The sequence below is a fragment of the Lepisosteus platostomus genome, chromosome 9 (genome assembly GCF_059453375.1).
Source record: "Lepisosteus platostomus isolate fLepPlt1 chromosome 9, fLepPlt1.hap1, whole genome shotgun sequence".
NCBI classification, from domain to species: domain Eukaryota; kingdom Metazoa; phylum Chordata; class Actinopteri; order Semionotiformes; family Lepisosteidae; genus Lepisosteus; species Lepisosteus platostomus.
The window spans coordinates 45,881,623-45,905,127 of record NC_142619.1 but is presented as its reverse complement, the minus strand read 5'-3'; the positions used below and the strand labels follow the sequence as shown (position 1 = coordinate 45,905,127).

General features: G+C 36.1%; 1 protein-coding gene across 1 annotated transcript in view; it reads left to right on the top strand.

Annotated features, from left to right (window-relative positions):
* The window catches only part of ccdc136b (coiled-coil domain containing 136b), a 42,135-nt gene extending 27,695 nt beyond the window's left edge, over window positions 1–14,440 (top strand). The window contains exons 5-10 of the mRNA XM_088645225.1: window positions 530–847; window positions 5,079–5,196; window positions 5,607–5,916; window positions 8,179–8,313; window positions 10,696–10,813; window positions 12,041–14,440. Coding sequence (XP_088501351.1) covers window positions 530–847; window positions 5,079–5,196; window positions 5,607–5,916; window positions 8,179–8,313; window positions 10,696–10,797 — 983 coding nt within the window. The 3' untranslated portion in view covers window positions 10,798–10,813; window positions 12,041–14,440. The remainder of the gene's footprint in view (window positions 1–529; window positions 848–5,078; window positions 5,197–5,606; window positions 5,917–8,178; window positions 8,314–10,695; window positions 10,814–12,040) is intronic.
* The last annotated feature ends 9,065 nt before the right edge of the window (window positions 14,441–23,505 follow it).

Genomic DNA, 23,505 nt, shown 5'->3' with positions numbered 1-23,505 from the left:
TGTAGTTGGAAGTTTCCAATACAAACTGCCATCCTTTACTATTGTTTTTGTCACAGTAAAGAGGACTTGATATAATTAGATCCTTAAAAATCCTAATCAAGTTCTTATTTTGACTGGTAAAATAGATGTATACAGTATACACAAATGTCAGCTGCAGGAAGTACAGTATTTGTAAAATGTTTGTGTGACAAGCAAACAATGCTGTCTCCAATATGCATAAATCCCTTCAGGATGTGTCCTGAACTTGGTTAACTAGGGTGCCAATGGAATGATCATCTTCTTAATGTGAGAACTTAGAAAAAGAGTTTATTGCCTTTTAGCTGTATTGTTCTAACATGTAGACATGTTAGAAACTAATCACACAGCAAATCACAGACTGGTCAACAGGAGCCACACATACAGTACATAGCTCCGGGAGTATTAAAAAAAACAGAACCATTTACCAAGCCATTCATTTTCAAATGGGTTTTATAGCTGAATGTGCACGTAGAGTTACTGGATCTTGAGGTGGTCCCGTTGTCTCCCCCAGCCCAGCTGCGTTCAGTGCAGGAGGAGATGGACAGTCTGGAGGAAGAGAAGGAGAGCGAGCTGTCAGAAGCACAGGAGGAGCTGCGGGCTGCGCAGGAGGAGGTCATGGTCCTGCAGCAGGCTGCGGAGGAGGCGGCGGCCGAGCGGGAGAATGACATTGCCAGCTTGCAGGAAGAGCTGTGCCGCCTCAGGGCCGAGCTGCAGCGCCTGCATGCCACCACCCAGGAGTACGAACTGGAGATCACCAGCCTGCGCGCTGAGATTCACATGAAAAGTCAAGGTGTGGGAACCAAGACTGAGGACGTGGAGCCCCTACAAGGTGAGCCCCTGACTCCCTAAAAACAACGACCCACAGAAAACCTCCGATGATCTGAAACGCCATTACTGGAGAGCTGTAAGTCTAGAGGTTTCAGAGTTATGTTGAACAGCCAAAACCACAGCCCTGGAAAACGCTGTTGTGTGCAAATTAGGCTTCAACTTTGCCTGAACTAAGCAAGTTAGCAGGCACAGATATGATATTAACTTTGAGACAATAATCTGGGGTCTTGAGAAAACCAAGATGGCAACTTTGCCCGTTTATTCCAAAACCATCAAAACCGTTTGAGGATATTCGTTTTGTGAACGGCTGCGAAGACTGAATTAAAACTTGGCAGCACCAACCACAGCCAAAGCTTTTTCAAATTTGCATCTCAAAGATAGCTGCAATACGTTTTAGACCTGTACATGAACACAAACATATGTTCAGCAGACTACACAAACTGTTCCTGCTCAAAAACCGTTTCGGCAATTAACTTCAAAACCAATGGGTATAATTTTAGTACCTACAGGATAAATATACAGTATGTGAAAATATTCCTGTGTAGATGAATATCCTTGTTGTTGCTACATGCCCCATATCACAAACATTTGGCCAATTAACACCAGATGTGGTACAGTATGTACAGTACATATCATTCAAGTAAGTGTACTATTATGCAGTACATCTTCTGTCATTCCTGTGTACTGTATATCATGAATGAATGACCACAGTTTTATTCTCACAACACAAACTATTTTGAGAATTCCTACACTGATTTAACCAAAACGTGGCAGATTTCATGAACAAAAGCTGCCTATGATTTGCACCTCTCAAGTTAGCTTTGATCATTTTCTCACTTACTATGGATCATGCATGACAAAACACAGCCTCTTATGAAAGTGTCTGCTGTTTAAGAACTGTTAAATCAATTGACTCCAAACTTGGTAGGTATCATATTTGTGACGATGTACAACTGGAAAGAGGTTCCTGATTAAGCCAAAATTTCTGACTATCATTTTGTTTTATTACTTCATACTATTGCTGCATACTATTTAATTAGATCACATTCTTTGTAATTGCATACAGTTAGTTCATATTTAATCCAAACACATTCATCTTCTATTGATACAGACCTCATTTCGGGTCAGGTTTCTAGTGGACTGGACTGCTTTACAGTAATGAACATTCGGAGAATAAACTGATGTTTGAAAAGAAATCCAAAGATGTAAACCAATGATTAAGCAATTGCTCTGGAAACATCGAAATGTTTCCTTAAAACTTTCCGAAGGTCAGATCTATAATATTATTGACATATACTGTTTGTGGGTATTGAATTGAATTAGGGTAAGAATGAGATGGCATGGATTGTACAGCTCTAGAATGTGATTCTGACAGTATTGCATAAGTACTTCTTTAGTAAGTAGATGCAATGTTTAAAGAATAATCTGAGAAAGTTTGTTTCTATAAATATTTCCCAATATTTATAGAACCAATTTTAAGCAATGATAATATCTAAGGAATGTAATTAATCTGTTCAGTTGCAGTCAAAAACTGCAACCGTGAAAACACTACTGAGTGTAAATCAGATATTTCACAGCTCCAGGAGAATGCTATGGACTCTTGTTATGCCTAACAACAAAATAATGAGATTTAAAAAGCTAGATTTATTAATGTTTTGATGGCTTAGCAGACCCTGGAAGAAATAGCAAATTACTGCAAATGTATTCACCCCTCTGAATTACAAATGATATATACAGTATATATAAATACTTCACTTAAAAAGTGAAAATTTTAAGGAAAACATGCTCATCTTGCAACACTTTTATGGGTGAAAGAAGTTAAATTTCAGCAGATAAAAACAGATGAAAATAAAAAAAACTAGTATTCACTCCCTTTACTATGACACAAAAGCAGCTCAGGTGCCAGAACTTACTTTGATAAGTCACACTATGAGTTGAATATAAGCAATGTGTAAAAATGGTGGATTATATGATTTATGAATTAATACCCCTGTCTCTTGTAAACAACTTGGAGATAATGTTTTAGATAATCAAAGATCAAGAGAATGGTATAAAACATTAAAAAAACACAGAATGTCCCTTTGTTCACAGTGAAGTTGATCAATATAAAGTGGAATCAACAGAGACTTTGAAAATCGAGTTCAGTGGGTGAGATGGGAGAAAATGTCCAGGAGCCAATAATATCCTTGGTACTTCACAAAGCTGGCCTGTATGGCAGATTGACAAACCAATCTCAAACCATGCATGCAGTTTGCAGCAATACATTAAAATGATGTTGCAAACATGGCAAAAGGTCATGTTCAGATGAGACAGAGCCAGAAATCTCTGATCTAAATGCAAATGATGTCTAGTGCAAACCCAGCACAGCACATCACCCAGTCAAAATCATTCCTCCTGTCTAGCATGGTGATGACAGCATTACATTGTGGGTAGACTTCAATCCCTACTCTGGAAGGAGACAGAATGGCCAACTTTTCTGAATGTACTTCGGGAGTTTTACAGTAGGTTCATCTGGCAGCCTGAGCATGTCTCTTCCTGATGAACATGACTCTTTTTTGATTTTCCTGGGAAAATGGTGAGTGGATGGTGGGTTCCTGCATCCTTCCATCTTCACCACTTGCATAGGCCAGCTGCATTTCAGAGTTCTTGCTGAACCTGGCCACTTTGCATAGCACTCAAAGTGGTATGTCAGTCATATGACTTTCATTACTAACGGTAGAGCCTCTGCTGGCAATCTCCTGTTTGTTGTTCTGCCCTTCATTATGATGAGCAGCAGTTCGGACTCTAGCGGGGATTGTGCTCCAAGGAGTATACAATAGGTAATGGAAGGCTTGCTGTAGCCCAGAATAATTAAGTCTTCTGAACCTTTCTCACATCACTGCTTACTGACTCCAGGCTTGTAGAGATTGTAACAGTAGAATTACACATATATTCATAAAAGACAAAATTATTTCTGTTGTAAAAGTTTTAGATACTTTACATTTTTGGCCAGAATGAACAGATAACACTCAAACCCTTCCTAAAACGTAGTAAGCTTTTGTTTGACAAACAACATTTCAGGACCACAACTTAATTTTCCAGCGTCCTAGAGTTACAGCATTTATGTTTCTGGCATGCAATGTTAATGTTATACATTGTTCTGGACAACAACATCAGGGTTCAGTTTCATATTGTTTCCACTTTACAATGTTTAAAATACTTAACTATTAAGGAAGAGATTAAAAGTAACAAGTTCACATTCAATACTTTATTTCCATAACAACCAGCTACATGGAATTTGGTTAGGTGAGCTCATACAATTAAAGACATACAAAACAAATATACAACATAAAGATGATAATAGGTAGCATCCACTAACACATTTACAAATCATTCTAAATACATACTAGTAAAAAATCAGTAATGGTGGGGCTTGGTAGGATACCAATGAGCCATTCAAAAACATCAAAATTAAAGTGCAGAGTTTATGCATCTCACAGCCTCAGGGTAGGTACTGTTATGAAAGGTAGGTGCTAGCAGGCACTGTACAATAGGTGCCAGTAGGCCTCGTCTTGATTGACCTGAACCGACTACCAGACGGGAGGAAAGAAAAACAGAGGTAGATTCAGGTTGGGGGACTCAGTGAAGATCTTTAGAGCATCACGTTTCAGTCTAGAGAGGTAGAATGAGTCAACAGAGGGAAGGTGGCCTCCGACAGGTTTGAATGTGATATACACTACTCTTTCTAGCTGCTTCCTGTCCTGGGCAGAAGTATTGCCAAAACCACACAGTGATGGAGAAGGTGCCTGGGAGCTTCTCCACCACCTCTACAGCCTGACCATTGGTGTACAGTGGTGAAGAGTGCTCCCTTGCTTTGCTAGCAGCTCCAATAAATGATATTACAATATAAACAGCTATTTTAAACTCTGCAAGTACAATTAACCGAATTAACAGAGTTTAGCTGTCAGTTAAGATGCAACATATTAAGCATTAATCAATCATATTAATAAATATATTAGGGTCATAAAGAGTAGATCTGTTTGACACATACCATCTGAACATAGTTCATAGTCTCACACAAAGATTTAAATTGAAATAGCATAAATGTATTCTTATCATCATTTAGGGTGCACAGTTTTGTTAATAATGATAACATGCAACAGGTTTTTTAAATGTTGAGGTAATACCCACCTAGATGCACAAGAAAAGTGTAGAGATCTGTTTGAACCCTTTGCTGTTTGACTTGATTTTAGGTGACCTGAAGTCGCTGAGGGAGGAATGCCGGAGCCTGAAGGCTGAGTCAGAGTTTCTGAAGGATGAAAATAAACAGCTTCTTGAGAAACTGAAACTGTTGCAGCTGCAGAGAGCTGGGTGAGGATTGAGAAAAGTTGTCTGAACTCTTTGCATCCACTATTTGGCTGCAAAGGCCCTGCTTTGCCCTTAGGCATGATTAAAATATTGATGTTTCTGGCAGTGGTCTACCCAGCATGCTAATTAAAACACTTCAATCCATGGAATTGAGAAGCTGTTGATGTTTTTTTGTGGGGAACAAAAATAAAAAGGAATATGTCATATACATTCCATTTAGAGAAATAACCTGAATTGTTAAATCTTTTATGGAAAAAAATGCATTTTTTTATATTTTAGACTCTATGTATAGTCCACAAAATGATTTTAAATCACTTATTTTATTGTTTTGTTGTAAGTCCATTATGTACAACTTACACATCTCTATGCAGTAAAATACTGAATGTAAAGAAAGCTCTTTTTTATAATCACAGATCGAATGATGTATATCTGGCACTGAAAGAAGATACAGTGAACAGTGAAAAAGAGAAACATTTAACTGGCATAAAAGACATTGGAGAGGGAACTGAGGATCCATATGAAATGCGAAAGGCTGGCAGCTACATGACAATGACAGAGCCAAGGACAAACTGCAGACTGGTGGATGTGTCCATTCAGAAGAATATCTCATTTGACGGAAAACCAATGACACCAACAAGTATGAACGGTGGTTTCTCTGAGATTTATTCTCTAAGAGACCAACTAAAACAAGCAGAGGAGAAGGCTTTGCAAGTGCAGAATGAGGTATGCCTAGAGAAGATATACAAATTATTGGTGTTGTTAGACACCCGTGTGTTCTGGAGACTATTTGGAAGTCCATTTAAAACTGAGAAGATTAGGTACTATTTACACAAAGGATTTTAAGAGTTTGTTGCAAGCTACTCAACCATATTGCTGAAGCTGATACCTTGGCTTCTTTGAAAATATATCTGTATAGGATCCTTGAATCAGTTGGCTACTAACTACTATAAAGGCTAGATGGTCCAAACGACCTCTTCTCATTAATAACTGTTCTCTAATGTGCTTACATTGTGTCAGATTCTAATGATGAAACAAGCCAATGAATATAAAAAAGATAAGGTACAAAACTCTTTAGGTTTAACTCATCTGGCTGAGGAAATTGTAGTCCTGGTCCGAGATGAGTGCTGTCACAACCCGCCTCACCACCACCACCACACACTTATGAAGGATGAGCAGGGAATTGCTGCAATGTGGATGTTGGAGTGGAAGACAGGGTTCTGCACGGGGAAGCCGAAGTGTGATATTAGAATTTTACCTCCTCAAGAGCTTCTGTTTAACTGAACACCATTTTCTCACACAATAAAACTATACACCATTTATATTAACATATTTAATACTTTGACTTTAAATCGTGTGACTGAGGAAATGATAATGCTGGTCGGAGATCATACACCCAAAAGAATCCCTAAAACACAGACACAGATTTCAAACACTGAGCTATTAACAAATCAGTTCAACTACAGTTTTGAAGGAATTGGGCAGAAGATGCATGTACCATGGAAAGAAAGAGAAGTGCATAAGATGCAGACGTGAGCTTATTTGAGTAGATTCGGGTATGCAGTGAATGAGAAACGTGTGATGCAGGTGACAGAATATGAGGTAGCAGCACTAGCAGGACTGGCTATCTTGAGATTGGAATTCTGTGGTAGAAAGGAAGGTGTACAGTATGTCACATGACACAGAAGTAGGAAGAGAGCTACAACTTGCTGAGATTTGCTAAACAGAATGGATAAGGATGTATTGCAAGCAAAACCTCTAAAAGAAGAAAAAATATCAACTCTGTATGTGGCTGGAAGCTTTGGTTGGGGGAACGTATTGAGAGCTGACACTGTACCAGTTGGACCCCACTGTAGCAGCTTAGGTAGTGGGTGCTAGGGACAGCCTGAGTATGAATAAGGATGCCCAAGTCTGGTACATATTGATGCAGTGCACTCATACCTGCAGGGTGGAGTGGGGAAGAAGAAGGAGAGTGGAGCAAGCAGGAATAGGAAGAGAGGGAAGGAAAGAGGAAGTCAAAACTGCCGCAGATGTTCAGAGTTTCTAGATGGCTTGATGACATCAGTTATTTTGAAAGAAAAGCACATATACTGTTGCATGGCAGTATGTGAAATGCTTGTTTTTGGTGGAGGGTGAAGTTGAAGATGCCAGTACGTGACACCACTCCTGTATGAGATGAACACGGTGAAGGTAAGGTCCAAGCTCTGCCAAGTGCGAAACACGTCCCTCTGCAACAAAACAACATCTGACTGCTAGAAAATATCTGTGCAGGTGGGAAACCAGGCAGCTTATATGTTTAGGGAAACAGAAGTGTGAGATTATTATTTGACCTTATCCTAATTGTCTGTTTAATGATGGATTCTTTAAGATATGCTTCCTGAGAAACTACCTGAAACAAGTCGAAGAGTATGTTTTATAATGATAGAATGAGGTGCCTATAAAATGAATGGTATTTGAACAAAAGAACAAGATACTGATAAATTTGTATCCCCCACACAGCTTGTTTCCCCTCGCCTATCATATGTTTTATCTTTTACTTATAAATTGATTTTTTTAAGATTTCTAATTATCTTGCAGCATTCTTCTCCATAATCAACATTCTGACATCTTTCAATAAAACTCGAATTCAGTATACTTATAAACAGAGACACCATTTATAGTGATATCATTCAAAATGTTTTCAAAAGTTCTTAGCTCTATTTCTTTAACTTGTCTTGAGTGTGTTGTTTTTATTTAGTGTAATAATTTTCCTTTCTGAAAGTGAATATGACCATATGTTGTGGCCCTTTGTCTTGTTCTTTGGTGCACATTATCCCCCCCTTTCAACTTGATGGTCAAAGCTTCTTTTCTGCTAGACAATTCCTGCTGAAAGGTGAGACCAAGCAAGAGCTATAGTTTCTACATGTATTTAGTACTCATTGAGGAAGGGCCTCCTTTCAGTAATACAACCCAAGTTTTCCAAGTTTTGAAAACAAGTCTCTTCTGCAGTGTGATGGACTGAAGGGTGAGCTGGAGGAGCTGCAGAGCCGATACAAAACAAGCCAGAAGGAGAAAGATGAACTTCAAAGGGAACTTCAGAAGTGCCGGGAGGAGCTAGAGAAACTCACTGGGAAGAAAGTGCAGGTAAGAGACTCGGACGTCCTGTGACATTGCTACCATTTGGAAGAACTCCTGTTGGTTAGTATTACAGTGGCAACAACATTTTGCCATTGGCATTCAGCAAAGATGACGAGCACTGTGGTGGGAAAACGCAGATATTAAGAATCTCTGGCCAACACCCTAATCAACCAGTTAAGCATGTTTCTCTTGTTCAGCCAACAAAATAACAATAGTTTTCCCCTACATATTTCATAGCACTTTTCATCCAAAAGGATCTGGCAGCATTTTACAGGTAGGAGGGGACTCACTTCATTCACCACTGAAGTCGAGCTCCCAGTTAGCTGGTCCTTGACAGCCATTCCATTGTAGTACTGTACCTCACTATACTGTACATCAGATAAGATGGAGAAGTGAGTTCATTGCATAAAGTCTCTCTGAAGTACCAGACCTTAGGGAAACTCACATCGTATTGCCAAACCATACAGAAATTGCATGGACAATGCAGGAATAAGCATCAGTTATCAATAAAAGTTATGATCATAAAGGTTTGTCAGTAGACATTTTCATACATTTTCATGATCGGTGATCGGTGGTGTCGGTTCAATTTACTGTAGGTTGAACCTCAAATTTCCAGGTTTAATTAAGTCATTGTTGGATTTTTTTGACACTGGGAAAAACATGCAGTGCATGTACAAAATAGAATTAGTTTATTATCATGGTTAAACAACAGAAAAAAGACATACACTGCTCTTTTAAATACTTAATCTTTATGTTATACAGTAATATTACTACTGTTCTGGTACCTTTTATTTTGGATTAGCATGTAAATACAGTATGAAAGGAATACTTTGTTTAAAAATCACAATATATGTCTGACAAGAAAGGGTTAGTCAGAAGATTCTATAGCATGAGAAAATATACAGGAATAAGAAAAAAAAATTAAATCCATGGTATCTGAGGTTAAAAAAGTTTTATTGTAACATTACCATAATCACCGTATAAATGTCTTGTGTGACAAACATTACAATTGCTTATGTATTCTTGAATCTTTGCCATTTTTCTGTGTTGCTCTGTATAGTTTTATACCATGAAAAAAAAAAGTTTTCTTCTCTCTTTTATTTTTGTTCATTTTTGTCATCGTCTGAAAGTATGTGCATAACAGTGCAGCTTTTAAACTGTAATGACTGTACTGCAATAAAATCAGTTGCACACATGCTTACATACCTACACCTACTAATATCACACACAAATAAAAAAAAATGACACACAAGCATCCTGAAACTTTCTCTACAGCAGCTATGCTCTCATCATGCATCTTAGCCAGCACTCTTTGCACAAGCAATTGTATTTTGTTTTTGTTATTAGAATTTAAAATATAATGATGATATAAATGATGACTACTATTACCGTTAAATTTTTAAACGTTTCTAATAGCTTTTTAAATCATTAATAGTTGATTTAAGAAGCTGTTGGCTTCTTATTTAAAAAATCCCTTAAAAACTGTACTAGAAATGAATGTGTACAAACCTTTTTTGTTCTTAAAAATAACTGCAACATATTATGCATAGAAGGATTGTGGTTAGTTAAACAGTGATAACAATTCATTGAGAAAGAGATGGAAAACACAGTACCAAATTTATGTGCAACATGGGTTTTAATTATTCATGAAGGTACTGTAGCTACATCAGCATGCGTAGGCTGCAAAGCAACAAGTAAAGGTTTATTCCATGCTGAAAAGAGAAGAAAAGAAAAGAAGCACGTTTCGGCTGTGGAACCTTCTTCAGGTGGAGCCTTATTCCACACCTGAAGAAGGCTCCACAGCTGAAACATTGTGTTTCTTTTCTTCTCTTTTCAGCATGGAATAAAGCTTTACTTGGCACTTTATTTATTCATGTTGCAAATTAATTTGCTACTGTGTTTCTTTAATGTGGATTTAATTTCTGGACAGTAAAAGGCTTTGTTTTGACTTCTGCACCAGAAGAAACACCACTAAATGAAATACCTTTGTGTCATGTCATTTGTCTTCCATAACTGCTGTGGACCTTGTGATTAACCCCTTCAAAACCATACCTCTTGATTCAAACATCAGTTTACCCCAAAAAGTGACTCATGGCACCAAATATGGGCAGCACGTTGGTAGAGGTATCTCTTCGTGTGTGTGTGGGGGGGTTAATTCATAGCAAGGTGCCCAGTGTGGTGTAGGTTCTAACTGCACTTCTTCACTTTGCTGTACATTGTCTCTTATGCTTTTCTGATTTTACACCATTATTCCATATTCACCCTGCCTCACTGCTTCTGTGTCTTCACCTTACTTGATACCAATGTCGATCTATCTATCGCCCTTTCTTTTCCTGCCTTTGTTTCACCTGTCCTTTTCATTCCTCACATTCCCTTATTTTTCCTCAGAATTCTCCTACCCCTGAGCCACCTGTTCTGTCCATTCCCCTAATAGGAATGATTGTTATAGTGGCCCTACTTTGGTGCTGGTGGGCGGAGACCTCATCCTAGAGGGGACAAGGTACCGGTATGATATTTCTTTATCTTCCAAAAGACACCTCCCCAGTCCACCCAGAAATAAGTAAATTAACTTCAGTGAATGGCACAGGCCAGATTTGCCAAACAAGAAACGCTCTCTATTAAAATGCATGACCCTAAGGATGTTATGCAGACCACACACATGGTGTGAAAAGGAAGAAAATCAGTTTCATTTCAACATTTAAAATGTCCAACATTCAGTTAGAAGCACCTATAAGGACTTTCACTCCCTACATTACTTACAATAATCACTTTGGCACTACTTCTGGTCTGCATGTGTCATACTTCATTCATTTCAACACTGGTACTGAAATGTTTTTGTAGGAGGGCATACACCAGGTGTGCTGTCTACAGTGTAACGAATGTCTAAAAACAACCCCCTTATGAACAATTATTAAACAATATTTTAAAATAATGAGTGCAATCAGAACAATACATTAATACATAATAATAGTACACTGGTATTTCATAAAGTAGTTTTTAGTAATAGCTGACTTTTCAACAACAGTTTGAAGAATTTCCAACTAATTAGAATTAATTATTTAATTAATTAGAACCTTCTGGCAAATTTCTGCCAGAGTTACTGTACGTGAGGTCCTGCAATTGTCTTATCTAAGCTAAAGAAGGCAGTCAGACAATACTACATAATGTCCTAGCAAGAAATACCAATATTTGAAATAAAAAGATGGTCTGTCAGCTTCAATTACTCACTTGCTATTTATGCAGGCTACTGGTTGGGTCAAAACAAGACAATCCTCATTTTGATGCTGCTGCATTACTTTCATACCCAGTAGTGAATACAATTTCAGTCTCTTACCAGCCAAGAACTTCCAGAATTCAAAATTTCTGTTTAAAATAATAGGTAAATCCTCGCTAGGGACATCTCATTTACTGTACCTAGTCCAATGTTATCTTTGTTAGCAAGCCTTCTTCCTGGTTGGTAATCATGATTAAACATAAGCCATTCGTAAAAAGGGGTCCAATTATATTCGCTTACCAAAATATCATGCTGTGGGTTTTGAGGCTGAGAGAAATTCTATCAAAGGATATTTTATAAATTGTCAGAAGTAATACTGTATATTATGTATACTTTATATGTGGGAAATTGACACACAAACTCTGTGATAAGACCAAATACAGTACTTACCTCCTTACCAGGTGCGTGATTTCTTGTGAGTTAAAGTGCCCTGCAAGTGTTTTCCTCTGTTGTTCATAGGAGCCTGAAGGAGTCTGGAACCCAATGATGATGGTGGCTGTGGCTGCAGCTGTGGTGTTGATCTTTCCCACTCTGTCACGAGCACTCTCCTGAGGACCTCTCCACGGCCTTCCTTGGCAGTTCCCTTCTTCAGATGCAGCCCTCCCTCGCACACTCAACTCTCCACCAGCATTCACATCCTGCTACGCCTCGGGCCCCTGTTAAGCCTAGTTGAGGAGGGTCTGCTATCAGAGACAACTGTCTTTATGAGAAATGAGGATCCTGACTGCTCCCTCGGTTCCATGAATTGTGAGGATCTCTGGAGCGTTCTAAGTAAAGCACATGTTTTGCAGATTAACAGTAGGACACAGTTGAAGAAAATCACTTGGAACGAGTGTGATTCTTAAACCAAGTTAACCAAGATAATAATCATTGCACATTTCCCCCATTACCTATTCTTCTGTACAAAATACAAGGCAAGTTAGTATAATTATTTGAATTGCTTTCTATACAACTTTACCGATTTTTCTCTTTTTAATTTAAAGATGCCTCCTTTCATTATGAATAATGATCTTGGATGCTGTATAATGTGACTTAAGAGACAAGACATGGACTGGATTGTTGCACTGGACTTTCACTATTGCTGTCTTCGTTTTACATAAGGCGATATCCAGAGAACTTTATTTATTTATTTGGCGTTGTGTAAAATGTGACGACAGTCTGCCTTAGAGTTGATTTCAAAGGTGTTGATTAGATTTACTCTGAAATAATGGGCCAGATCAATACATTGATTGACTGTATTGAAAACATGTTTTTGCAAAAATAATATACAGTATATTCAGTGTAGAAATAAAAAGCTGACATGCACAAAATGTGACCAAAAGAAAGCAATGAAATATTTTATATTGTATTTCATCTGGAAACCAAACCAATGCAGTTTTTCAAAAGACAAAAGCAGAGCTAAGTGCTGACACTTAATTCCTTAAACAGTTGAATGTTAATGTGCTCTTTTTATGTTCTCTGGCTTTTTAGAAAACTTTGGTGATAGAAGTATCTGTTGTTATCAATCATATCATAATATACTTGTTCCTTAATTTATACTTTATTGATTAACACTTTTTTTCAAATTAAATCCTGAAATCTCATTTACTTGTAGCTGCCTTTTGAGATAGAAAGCCTGCCTTCCCTTGTACTAACATTTATAATAGACGTTACTCCAGGGATATGATAAATCAAACTAATTTTTAAAAGTGTTCTTTTGTAAAGTCTTGTATTTGATAGTATTGCTCCAGGATGCTACAACATAAATGGAATGTGCAGTGTATCCAGTGTCCATCCAGGTCAATCCATGTGGGAGTAGCTCTTGTCTGTAGTTGTGAATCCTGGAAGTCTGGCCCTTGTTCGTTCAACTGCAGCACATATTTCCTGACCTTTTTGGCAGCAGCCCACCTGTACATCATAACTCTTCACTGTCTAAACTCCTGGCCTTCATAGCCACTCAGTACTGGCTTGCTGCCTTTGCCTCTGTGGTTGTATTTTCTCGTCTATGGTTCAATGTCCCCTGCATTTCTTCAAGCAATCATGGGTCAGTTTCATATTGGACTGTGGGACTCATAAGCCTATCACAAAAAAATAATGTTTTCAAAGGAGAGATACAATGAAACACCTAAGTGATCAAAAGATGTTCACACTTGAGGCTCCCAATTGTAAAATTGCCAATTGTACAATTTTTCAGTCTTTATAGATTTGTTTGAACCAAATATTTTCTGTTTTTGTTTCTATTCCATTTAATGTCATACACAAAAAAGAAAATTTTAAAAAGTATTTATTAAGCGTAAAAACATAATAGTTGAGAACTATTCCACCTAATGGTCATTAGTCTCACAGTGCATGTGAACATATTTTTTTTCTTTTTCTATGAATGAAAAAATTGCAAAAGCTATTCGTGTAGATCGTTTAAACACAACATTCAAGGTTTAACATGGGAGCCCTGCCTGGTTCTGTTTGTACATTGTAAGCACCCTATCTTTGGATTTGCATAGGAAATATATACACACTTAACAGAATATATACTGTACATATGCATTGAGATGTATATTCTAACTTTTCCTGCTGCTTATACTACAAGTAATTATTATTGCATTTTCTGAACTAAAAAAGGAAAAGGGAACCAAGAAAAAGGAAAGAAATTGCAGGACTGAAATGGCTTTGAATGTTTCCACCATTTGTAAATACAGTAGTTCTATAGGACACAATTTACCTTCATTCAATCACATTCCTGGGATCAGAATTATATACATATGGAATATGTATACAGTATATATAATATGTGATTTTTTTTTTCATCTGTATTGTGATTTATAAAATACAGTCCATGGCCAACTAAACAGTAAATAAAATCCATACTATAATTTACTAAAATCATAATGTACTTTACATTTTTTCTGACTGAAAGAGTAGTCTTTTAATTTTTTTTTGTATCCTTCCCCTGATTTGTGCCTTTCTACAACTTTATCCCTGGGTTGCACTGAAAGCTTCTTGGTTTTCATGGTTGAATCTCTGCTAGAAAATCATGACCTGACTGAGGGACCTTACACAGATAGGTGTACTGTATATATTCTGAAATCATGTGAGCCACTATTACTGCACACAGAGACCATTCACCTAATTGTTTGACTTATAAAAGTATTTTTTGCATGTGAACAAATGTAAGCTTGTCACAACAAAAATAATACTTTTGCAAACAATATATTCCATCCATACATTTTTTAATGTCTTCTTTCAGTTCACGATCATAGGGGAGCTGGAGCCTATTTCAGCAAACAAACAACATATTTGAATTTCTAATTTTCTTTGCCATTTTTACTGGCATTTAAGTTCTTTCACTCCTGTTAGTCTTCAGTTTTAACATTCAGGTTTGGATAAAAATATTCACTATACAAATGTGCATAATTCATTTGTAATTTAACAAAATGGGATATCTTTTGAATGAGGTCAATACTTTTGCAAGACACTATACAGTACAGTACATACACCTGTGTATGAATAGATATAAACCAAAGTTAAATTTACTGTAGTTTCCTTGAAATGGCCTGTTCCTGTGTAAGGACCTTATGTCAGCACTTTTTATTGATGAAGTAACTTTATTTAAAAACAATCCAACCTTTCAGAAATATTTCTTGTCTTTATGTAGTAATTCATGTTTATCTCACTTATTATCTTATTGACAGAATTCATAAAGGAGATGTGCCAAAAAGATCCCATTGATGCCTTAGAAATATATTAATGTCTTATTGTGAGATAAATCCTACAGATCCATAAAATACTTCACTCAAGAATCAACAAACATGCAAAAATTATTTATGTATGATTTACAAAGCACTAATGACAAACTGTGTTCATGGTACAGTATCAATACATCATATTTATCCAACTGATGCCCAAATGCTCCCTCACTACTATATTTTAGTACACATCTCACTACATTTTTTTTTCTGTGGGACACTATGGCATACTTTATTTTAGAATGACAGACAGTATAATTACTGTGGTTCCTGCAAAATTTACAATCTTTTTCAAATGTTTACAGTGTTTGACTGCGATGAAAGAAACCTACAGTATAAGGCAAAACTATGTACTGTACATATAAACAAAATGCTCTCTATTTCCCAGCTGTGAAAATGTTTAGGAACTGCAGCACATTTTATTTTTTAAAAAGGCAGCTGCAAATGTGAATGACATTTTCTATTGCACACTAGAGATTTGTATTTCTTCATTTCTAGAATTTTGAACGCTATTGAGAGCACTGAAATAATTGACCCATAAGGTGGCGTTTGTCAGACATGTAACTCTATTTGTTGAGTTTAAGATGAAAAAGCCTGCAAGCTATAGGAACACACATTTTAATACTGTTTTGAAAATATGTTTTGGAGGCATTTATATAGTTTTATTTTGTTATTTTGGGATTTCTATAATTTCCATTTGTTTTGAAGTGTGTATCATCTCTTCTGTATAAATGTCTGTTGTTCTTTGAGTTTATGTTATGAGTTGTATTACTAAATACCTTTTTTGCACAATTGGCATCTTTATTTAGAAGCAAAATGAAATTCCAGCAAGCTCTTTTGCCCAGTGCTGAAGTACAGAATTAAGAATCATCTTTCACTTAGCTTTGTTAAATCCGCTGTAGTCTGGCTCTAATCTCCTGTAGTTTTGCAGGAATAGTTACTTGACACAACATTGTAATTGTTATTTGCTTAGCAGATCCCTTTGTTCAACAGACTCCATAGCAGGACATTTAAAAGGTGCAGTGCATGAAACAGGAAAATGAGAATGGGACATACTACTTGCTTTAATCTAGTGTCTTTTTTTTTCATTTTAGAGTAGTTTCTGCTCATTTTGTTTTTACCTATTTTTTTAATTCTCCCTGGTATAGGAGGAGGAACTGTGAGCACTTCTGTTCAAAGGAGTTTTAACTCCTTTTAACGCCTTGTTGAAATTGCATTTACAATATTTGCATCCCTCTTTTTGCATTTTAGCAGACCAAAGCAGGTTTTCTTCTAAGATTTTATTATACTTTGCTTCAATTCTTCTGTAGTAGTACAATAAACAGTATTTTAAAATTACAGCGCACCTAGAGTGAATGTGTAGAACACATATTAACAATGAAATGCTGTATAAAGTACCCGCATTTAGTGGTTAACAAATTTCATACATTTCTATTAAAATGTAGTCTTCCCTTCACATGTCTAAAATGTAATGCATTCATTTATTATTCTAGCAGTATTCCTTTTTTGCTATATTTTTGTAGTTTGTCAGCAGTAAAAATATACTTTTGAAGAATATTGAAGCTTTATTTCCACATAAATTAATATTAAATGTAATTTGCAAATATTTTGTAACTGTCAATGAATGCTGTAATTTAATGTAAATAATACATGGAGACAACATATAAATAATGTAATGATACATTTTGTGTTTAGAATATGGGATGTTGCACATACACAATTATCAGTGTTTAATGAAAATTAGAATTGTTTAAAATATTTATCCTAGGCAGAACACAGGATTATTCACTTTTACTACAATAAAGTATACTTATTACTTTTAGTATTACACTTCAGCCGCAATAACAACGGTTAACTACTTACTGAAATGAGTCCTCATTAAAAGAAATACAGTTCATGATGTACAGTATTATTTCTATTTAAAAATAACCCTATCCCACATATTGTGTTATCTAAATATATTTACCATATTGTATTGGTAAATATATAGTCTTTCTCAATCAGGACAAAATAACCTATTTATCTTGTCACTTTTATTTATCTTGTATTTGCATGTTGAGTCTTTTTTTGTCTCTTTTATTTTGGTTGAGGTTGCATCTTGAATTTTAGACAGCAAAAATTACATTTTGCATGTAATCCTCAGTTTTAGAATACATTTCTAAATAATGTGTGTTTTTGGATTGCTTTGAAAAAACTGCATGCACAATTTACTAGGTAGTTTCCTAAATCTTGCTCCTAAAATTGCACGATTATTCCAGATTCTTGCATAATATATACTGTACATACTCTGAATTTTCTGTGGGAAATGCTTTTAAAAAAGCCAGTCCATCATTAATGCTTAAACTGCTATTTGTAACTCAATTTACTGCACAAAATCAATTATTTCAGTGTAAATCATGAAAACTGTCCTAGTGTTTGAACTTTGAATCCCACAGCTGGGTTCAAATGTATCATCTTGCAACTCCACACCTTACACAGTCACAACAGGATCAAGGTGTGGTAGTAACCTGAAAATGTATCAAGACTATATAGCTAAGTAATTACAACTAAGGCTTACTGAATGTGGATGTATTTTTACTTTTTACTTTATAAAAAAATTAAAACATTCAATACAAAAAGCTGTATTAAGTAGATGAGTAAAAATATTTACAAATTTCTAATAAATTTAATTAGACAGTACAGGCTCTGCTTGCACTGAGTTGGTTATTCATTATCTTGCATTGATGTTAAAGTCTATGAAAAACTGGTGACTGTCTATGTAACATAGCTAAAGAAATGTAATGTTATATGTTTTCTAGCAAGAATGTACATTCTGAAATGCTTGTTTTTTTAGATGGCTTAATTGTTTTCACAAAATGTGAGTATTTTGGTAATAGGGTGTATATTTTGTAAAGGAACTGACAAATAAAATAATTTAGCCTTCCTTTTCTTTCCCTCACATAAACGTCCTTGATTTCTGAATTATTTTATTTAATTGTTTAAAAACAAATCTTGTCATTTCCAAAACATATTTATTGAAAATCTTCCTGTCAACAAGCCTGCTAGTGATTGGGACCATGTGATGTAGCTACAAAATCTCAAATTACTGTGAAAGCTTTTTGCGGATTGCTGTCTTTTAAAGTTCTGTCTGGATAACTCAGGCAGAAACTCAGAAACTTTTTATTATGTTAATAACATGCACAGAATGTACTCATGGGATCTTGATTTATCAACCTTTAAAATGGCTAAGTCACTTCACAGTCACCGATTCCTATCGCAGACACACAATGTATCAGCCAGAGTAACATCTCAGGGCCTATTTTTATCACCCATTCTGCACTACTAGGTGAAGTAGGAGGGTTTCACATTTCATATGCAGTAATAGTAGAAATTGTACTATAACAATATTTTACATTTAGCATTGCTGCCTCTCAACACTAGAGCCCAGGGTTCAGTTCTGGGCCTGGGGTGCTAACTGCTTGCAGTTTGTATGTACTGTACTTTCTGTGCTTGTGTAGGTTTCCTTTGGGTACTCCGGTTTCCTACTAAATTAATACTAGTAGGTAATTGGCTTCAGGAAAAAAGTAGCCCTGGTTTGAGTGTGTGTTTGTGTCTGTGTCTGCCCTGTGATGGACTGGCGTCCTGTCCAGGGAGTATCCTGCCTTGCGCCTGTTGCTTGCAAAGATTGGCTCCAGCTCTCCTGCAACATTGAATTTTATTAAGCAGTTAGAAAATGAACAGATGGATAAATAAATAACAGGATTTCAGAAATCTTGGCTTTGGCAGTGTCATTTAAAAATGTGTCAGAATAGTGCAAGGCTCTATACAGATGTGAATATGGGAAATATGCATTACACTTATATAGTTAATTAGACAATATCTCAATTAGAATAATGTTCATAGTCTCAGTCCATCTAAATACATAAAACATTAAATCTAACTTAATCTTGTGAGGTTAGTTATACAACTGGACTTATGCAAAGCAGACCTGCAGTAAACTACAGTACCTACTAAATACTGTCATAAAGTGTTTCAACATTTCTTATGTGCAAGTTCTTGAGTTTCATTAGTGAACACAGATCTAGCTGTCCTGTGTTCCTAGCAAAAAATAAATTTGCTGATAAGACTCTATAGATGTCAGAAGACTTTCTCAGTATAGCCTTTGACAAGTTTTTTCAAGGAATATATGGTCATCTCTGCACAGATACCAAGAAAGATAGTAAGTCAAGGATATAAATGAGGAATGATGAGCAATAGTTTCCTTGCACCAGTACTTCTGTATATCATTTACTGCTTACATATAACAAATGCTTGTTATATATAGTAGTTGTGCTAAATGTCATAGGTTCTTAGACAAGTTTTTAAGTATTCTCTACAGGAGTCTGTTTCTCAAATAAGTGAGTTCAATGAGCCACGATCAATACAAGTTGGATTTTGACTAATTTGGATGTGTGCTCACACAAGTTACACTTAACTGAGGACAGCTGATAAAATAAAAATTGAATGGATATGAATGGCGAACACCATCATGCCTTACTTAAATCTCTGCAGTAGCTTTATGTCAGTGAGGGTATAAAAAGTATAGCATATTGTTATGGAAGAGAAAAGGACAGAGATGTATCTGAAACGTTTTTTTATGACTGAAGACAAGGCAGTGGGCAGAAACTAAAATTATGAGAGATATATTACATTTACATTTTATGCCAATTTATAACTGTTAAATCATATAACAGATTTTATAATGAATTCCAATGTGAAATAATCACAATTATATGTGTTTATTTAGATGATACAGTACAGGCAGAATCAGGTATAAGTATTTGAAATAAATTGACTGAATATCATTGGAATAGTTCTTAGAATGACTGATATGGAATCAAGATTTGCTTGTCTTGATAGCAAATTAATTAGTGTCAGTGAGATGCAGTGCCAGATGCTCAGTTAGCTTTTAAAGCATGATGAGTTTCTTTAAAGTAAGAAAAACGGAGACAAAACCTAGTGTTCTTACGCTATCCAATGTAGGGGCCTAAGATGTGCATGACTGCTGAAATACTTAGCCGTAATAAGTGAATCTGACATTATAATGAACCCACCCAACCATATTGTTCTGCAGTATTCCAAATCCTGTCTAGATACTGTAGCTGAAGCACTGCCAGTTTATGCTTTTTTTCTTACTTTTTATGCTTTGATATTAATAGTAAGTACAATAAATAAAATTGAATAAGTAATAGGTGAACACCTTATTCCATGCTGAAAAGAGAAGAAAGAAAACACAACGCTCAGCTGTGGAGCCTTCTTTGGGTGTGAAAATTGCTTTATATTTCTTTATATTTTAATAAAATTGTTTTATATTTCTTATTTTGATCAAAATCCTTAAATCGAATACGGATTGTAAAATAAAAGCTGATTATTGGCTTTCACAATAATTTCAGGTAACCCTCACATCAGGCATGTTCCAGAAATAAGAAATGCAGCATTGCCAGAATAATTGTTTTAGGATTATTTTAAACATAACAGATTTTTCAATTAAGGTCATTAATTTTGAAGGTTTGAATCCTGGATCCTTTGGATCCTAGCCCTCGTCTGCTGCAGTCTGAGAAATTCCTATTACTGTAGCCTGTTTGCAGTTTACCCACATCACAGTAATTGGGTATGACATCTGTAAGGGGTCATATGTTTCCATTCCCAACAGGATCCTGTGGTTCCTATGACAAAGTGAATAGCTGGGTGAGATCACTCAGCCATGGGGTCGGGAGGCAGGATACAGAGTCTTTCTGGGTTTGGTTTCATATCTGATATTTACTACTGATTGAGATCCCCAAGTGGGCAGCATGTACAGTAAGTGTGGCTGTTAGCACTGCTGCCTTGCAGCTCCAGTCTTCTGGATTTGATTCTGGCCTCTACAGTAGGCTTCCTTATTTGTGGAGTTTCCATGTTCTCTCTCTGTATGTGTGGATTTCCTCCAGGTGCCCCAGATTCCTCGCAGCCTCCAGAGACATTCTGGATTGACTGCAGTAAACTCTTTTTCTGAGACGACTCATGCTCTGTCATTCTTTCAGAATTCTTTCAAAATGCCCTCAATTATTTCCTTTGTGGATCTGGAATGGACTGGTGTCCCACTCCTATAGCTTGCCACAACTCTCACCAAGATCAGTAGGTTTCAGTTTATTAGGGACAACTACATCCAAGCATTACCTGTATATGCTTTGTGAATGTTTGGTTTGATTTGGTGAGATGCAGTAGGTGTGGCTAGACCCACTTGGTTAATTTTGCTGCCCATGTTTATATTCCTTGAGATCTTGGCCCTATCCTTGGCACTAAAATTATTGTCCAGTGTTCAGTCCTAGTGGAGATGTTAAAAGAGAGCATGCCAGACTAGTGTAGGCCAACTCTAGGATGTCTATTTGTACATACAAGTGCCTCAGCCTTCTCAAGAGATATAATTTCTTCATGACTTTTTATAAACGTACTCTGTGTCTAGGAACTTTAGCTTATTATCAATATACTGTATGTACTCAGATATTTAAAACAGGGAACAATCTCCACAAGCTGACCATTTATATGCATCAGCTGTGTAGCTGGCTTAAACCTCCCTGATTGTAGTACTAATTAGTTTGTGCTCAAGATGTTTATTTCCTAAATAAACTGGCACCAGTTAATAAGAATTAATACTTTGTCATAGTAGAGTGTTTGGTCTGGCCTTTCACTTCCCTGCAGAAGGTCAAACAAGGCCATGTTGTCAGCGTATTTAAACAAGTTAAAAACACCATCATTGCTCTGCATTTAATTTGTGTGGATCACAAACTACACTGGTGATAAAACACATCCTTATGGATCTCCATTCACAAGAATCATTTCCCCAGAGAGTATGCCATTCATAAGGATCCTGCAAGGATCCTACAGAGTTCTAAGGGGTATGTTCTCAGGATTTCATGCAATATACATTTATACCGGTTTATTGGAATTACTTAATTTTATTTCCATAAAATTCAGTAGTAGCAGAAGATGAACTTTAATACCAAACCTGCAAGTATCCTTCTTGAACCATATTGTTTCATTATATTGTTGAACATACAACCTTATTATTGCCATCGCGATTGGTACAGTGACTTGGGATAAAAGGTTATTCAGTGCTTAGGCAGGCTGTGAACAAACGCCATTGTCTGTTTTGCTGTTAAGGAGGTTTTGTTGTTTATTTTTTTTACTCTAATAGGTTTAACAACAGTCATCTGCTGTACAGAGGGTCCCAGACAGGGGTCCAGAAGGAACTAGAAGAGAAACCTATGTCTGTTGCTGTTTAGCTTTGCATTTTTATTTATTTAGACAAAATGTAACATTTGATTGGCTTTATTTACAAATATATCGTAGCTGATACGTTGTGTTTCTTTCTCCTTTTCAGCGTGGAATTAACCTTTACTTGTTCCTTTCCAGCGACTTCAAACGCCCTACTTGAATTTATACGGATTGTTATTTTTTCCAAAATGCAGCAACGTTGTTTTTATTTTTACGTACAGATTTTAAGTTACACACAGCATGGCTTTCACAAAGAATAGATCAAAAGGCAATTCCTTATTACTGTTCAGAACCGTTAAATGTAGAAATCGTAAAGTATTTTAAAAGTGTGAAATACTGTATTACCCGTTTTATCCATTCTCGAAACTTACAAAATCTACACGAGCTATTTTATTTAAACAAAAATACAATATGAATGATAAGTAAATATAACGTTGCCGTGTTTTATTCAAACGTCTAACGTTTGAATAAAAAATATACAGTAGGTCGTGGTTAAGAACACAAGGGGTCGATAAGTTCTCATGTTGTATGAGTATCATTTTCCTCGTGTGAAGATGAAGTTTATAGACCTTATAGAAAAAGTGTTATCCGTTAAATCAGATTTTACTGGTAAACAATGTGTAGGACTCACATTCGATTTCAGGCTTGTTAAGTTATATTTTCAAAGTTCAATTCCAATATCTAAAGTTATCTTGTTTTGTAATAAACCTTTTCCCACCCGAAATAAACAAATGCTAATATTGTAGTAATGAGCTAATTAAAATAAGTATATTCTAACACGAATCGTAAATCCACCCTTTGATTCAGGCTCTCTCGTTACTTAAACTATGATGCTGTATGCTTTCATAGGCATGCCTTTCAAATGTTCTAATAATTGCACTGGCTGTATCAGGAGTACACCATTTGAAATGTATTATACATCCTTGCTAG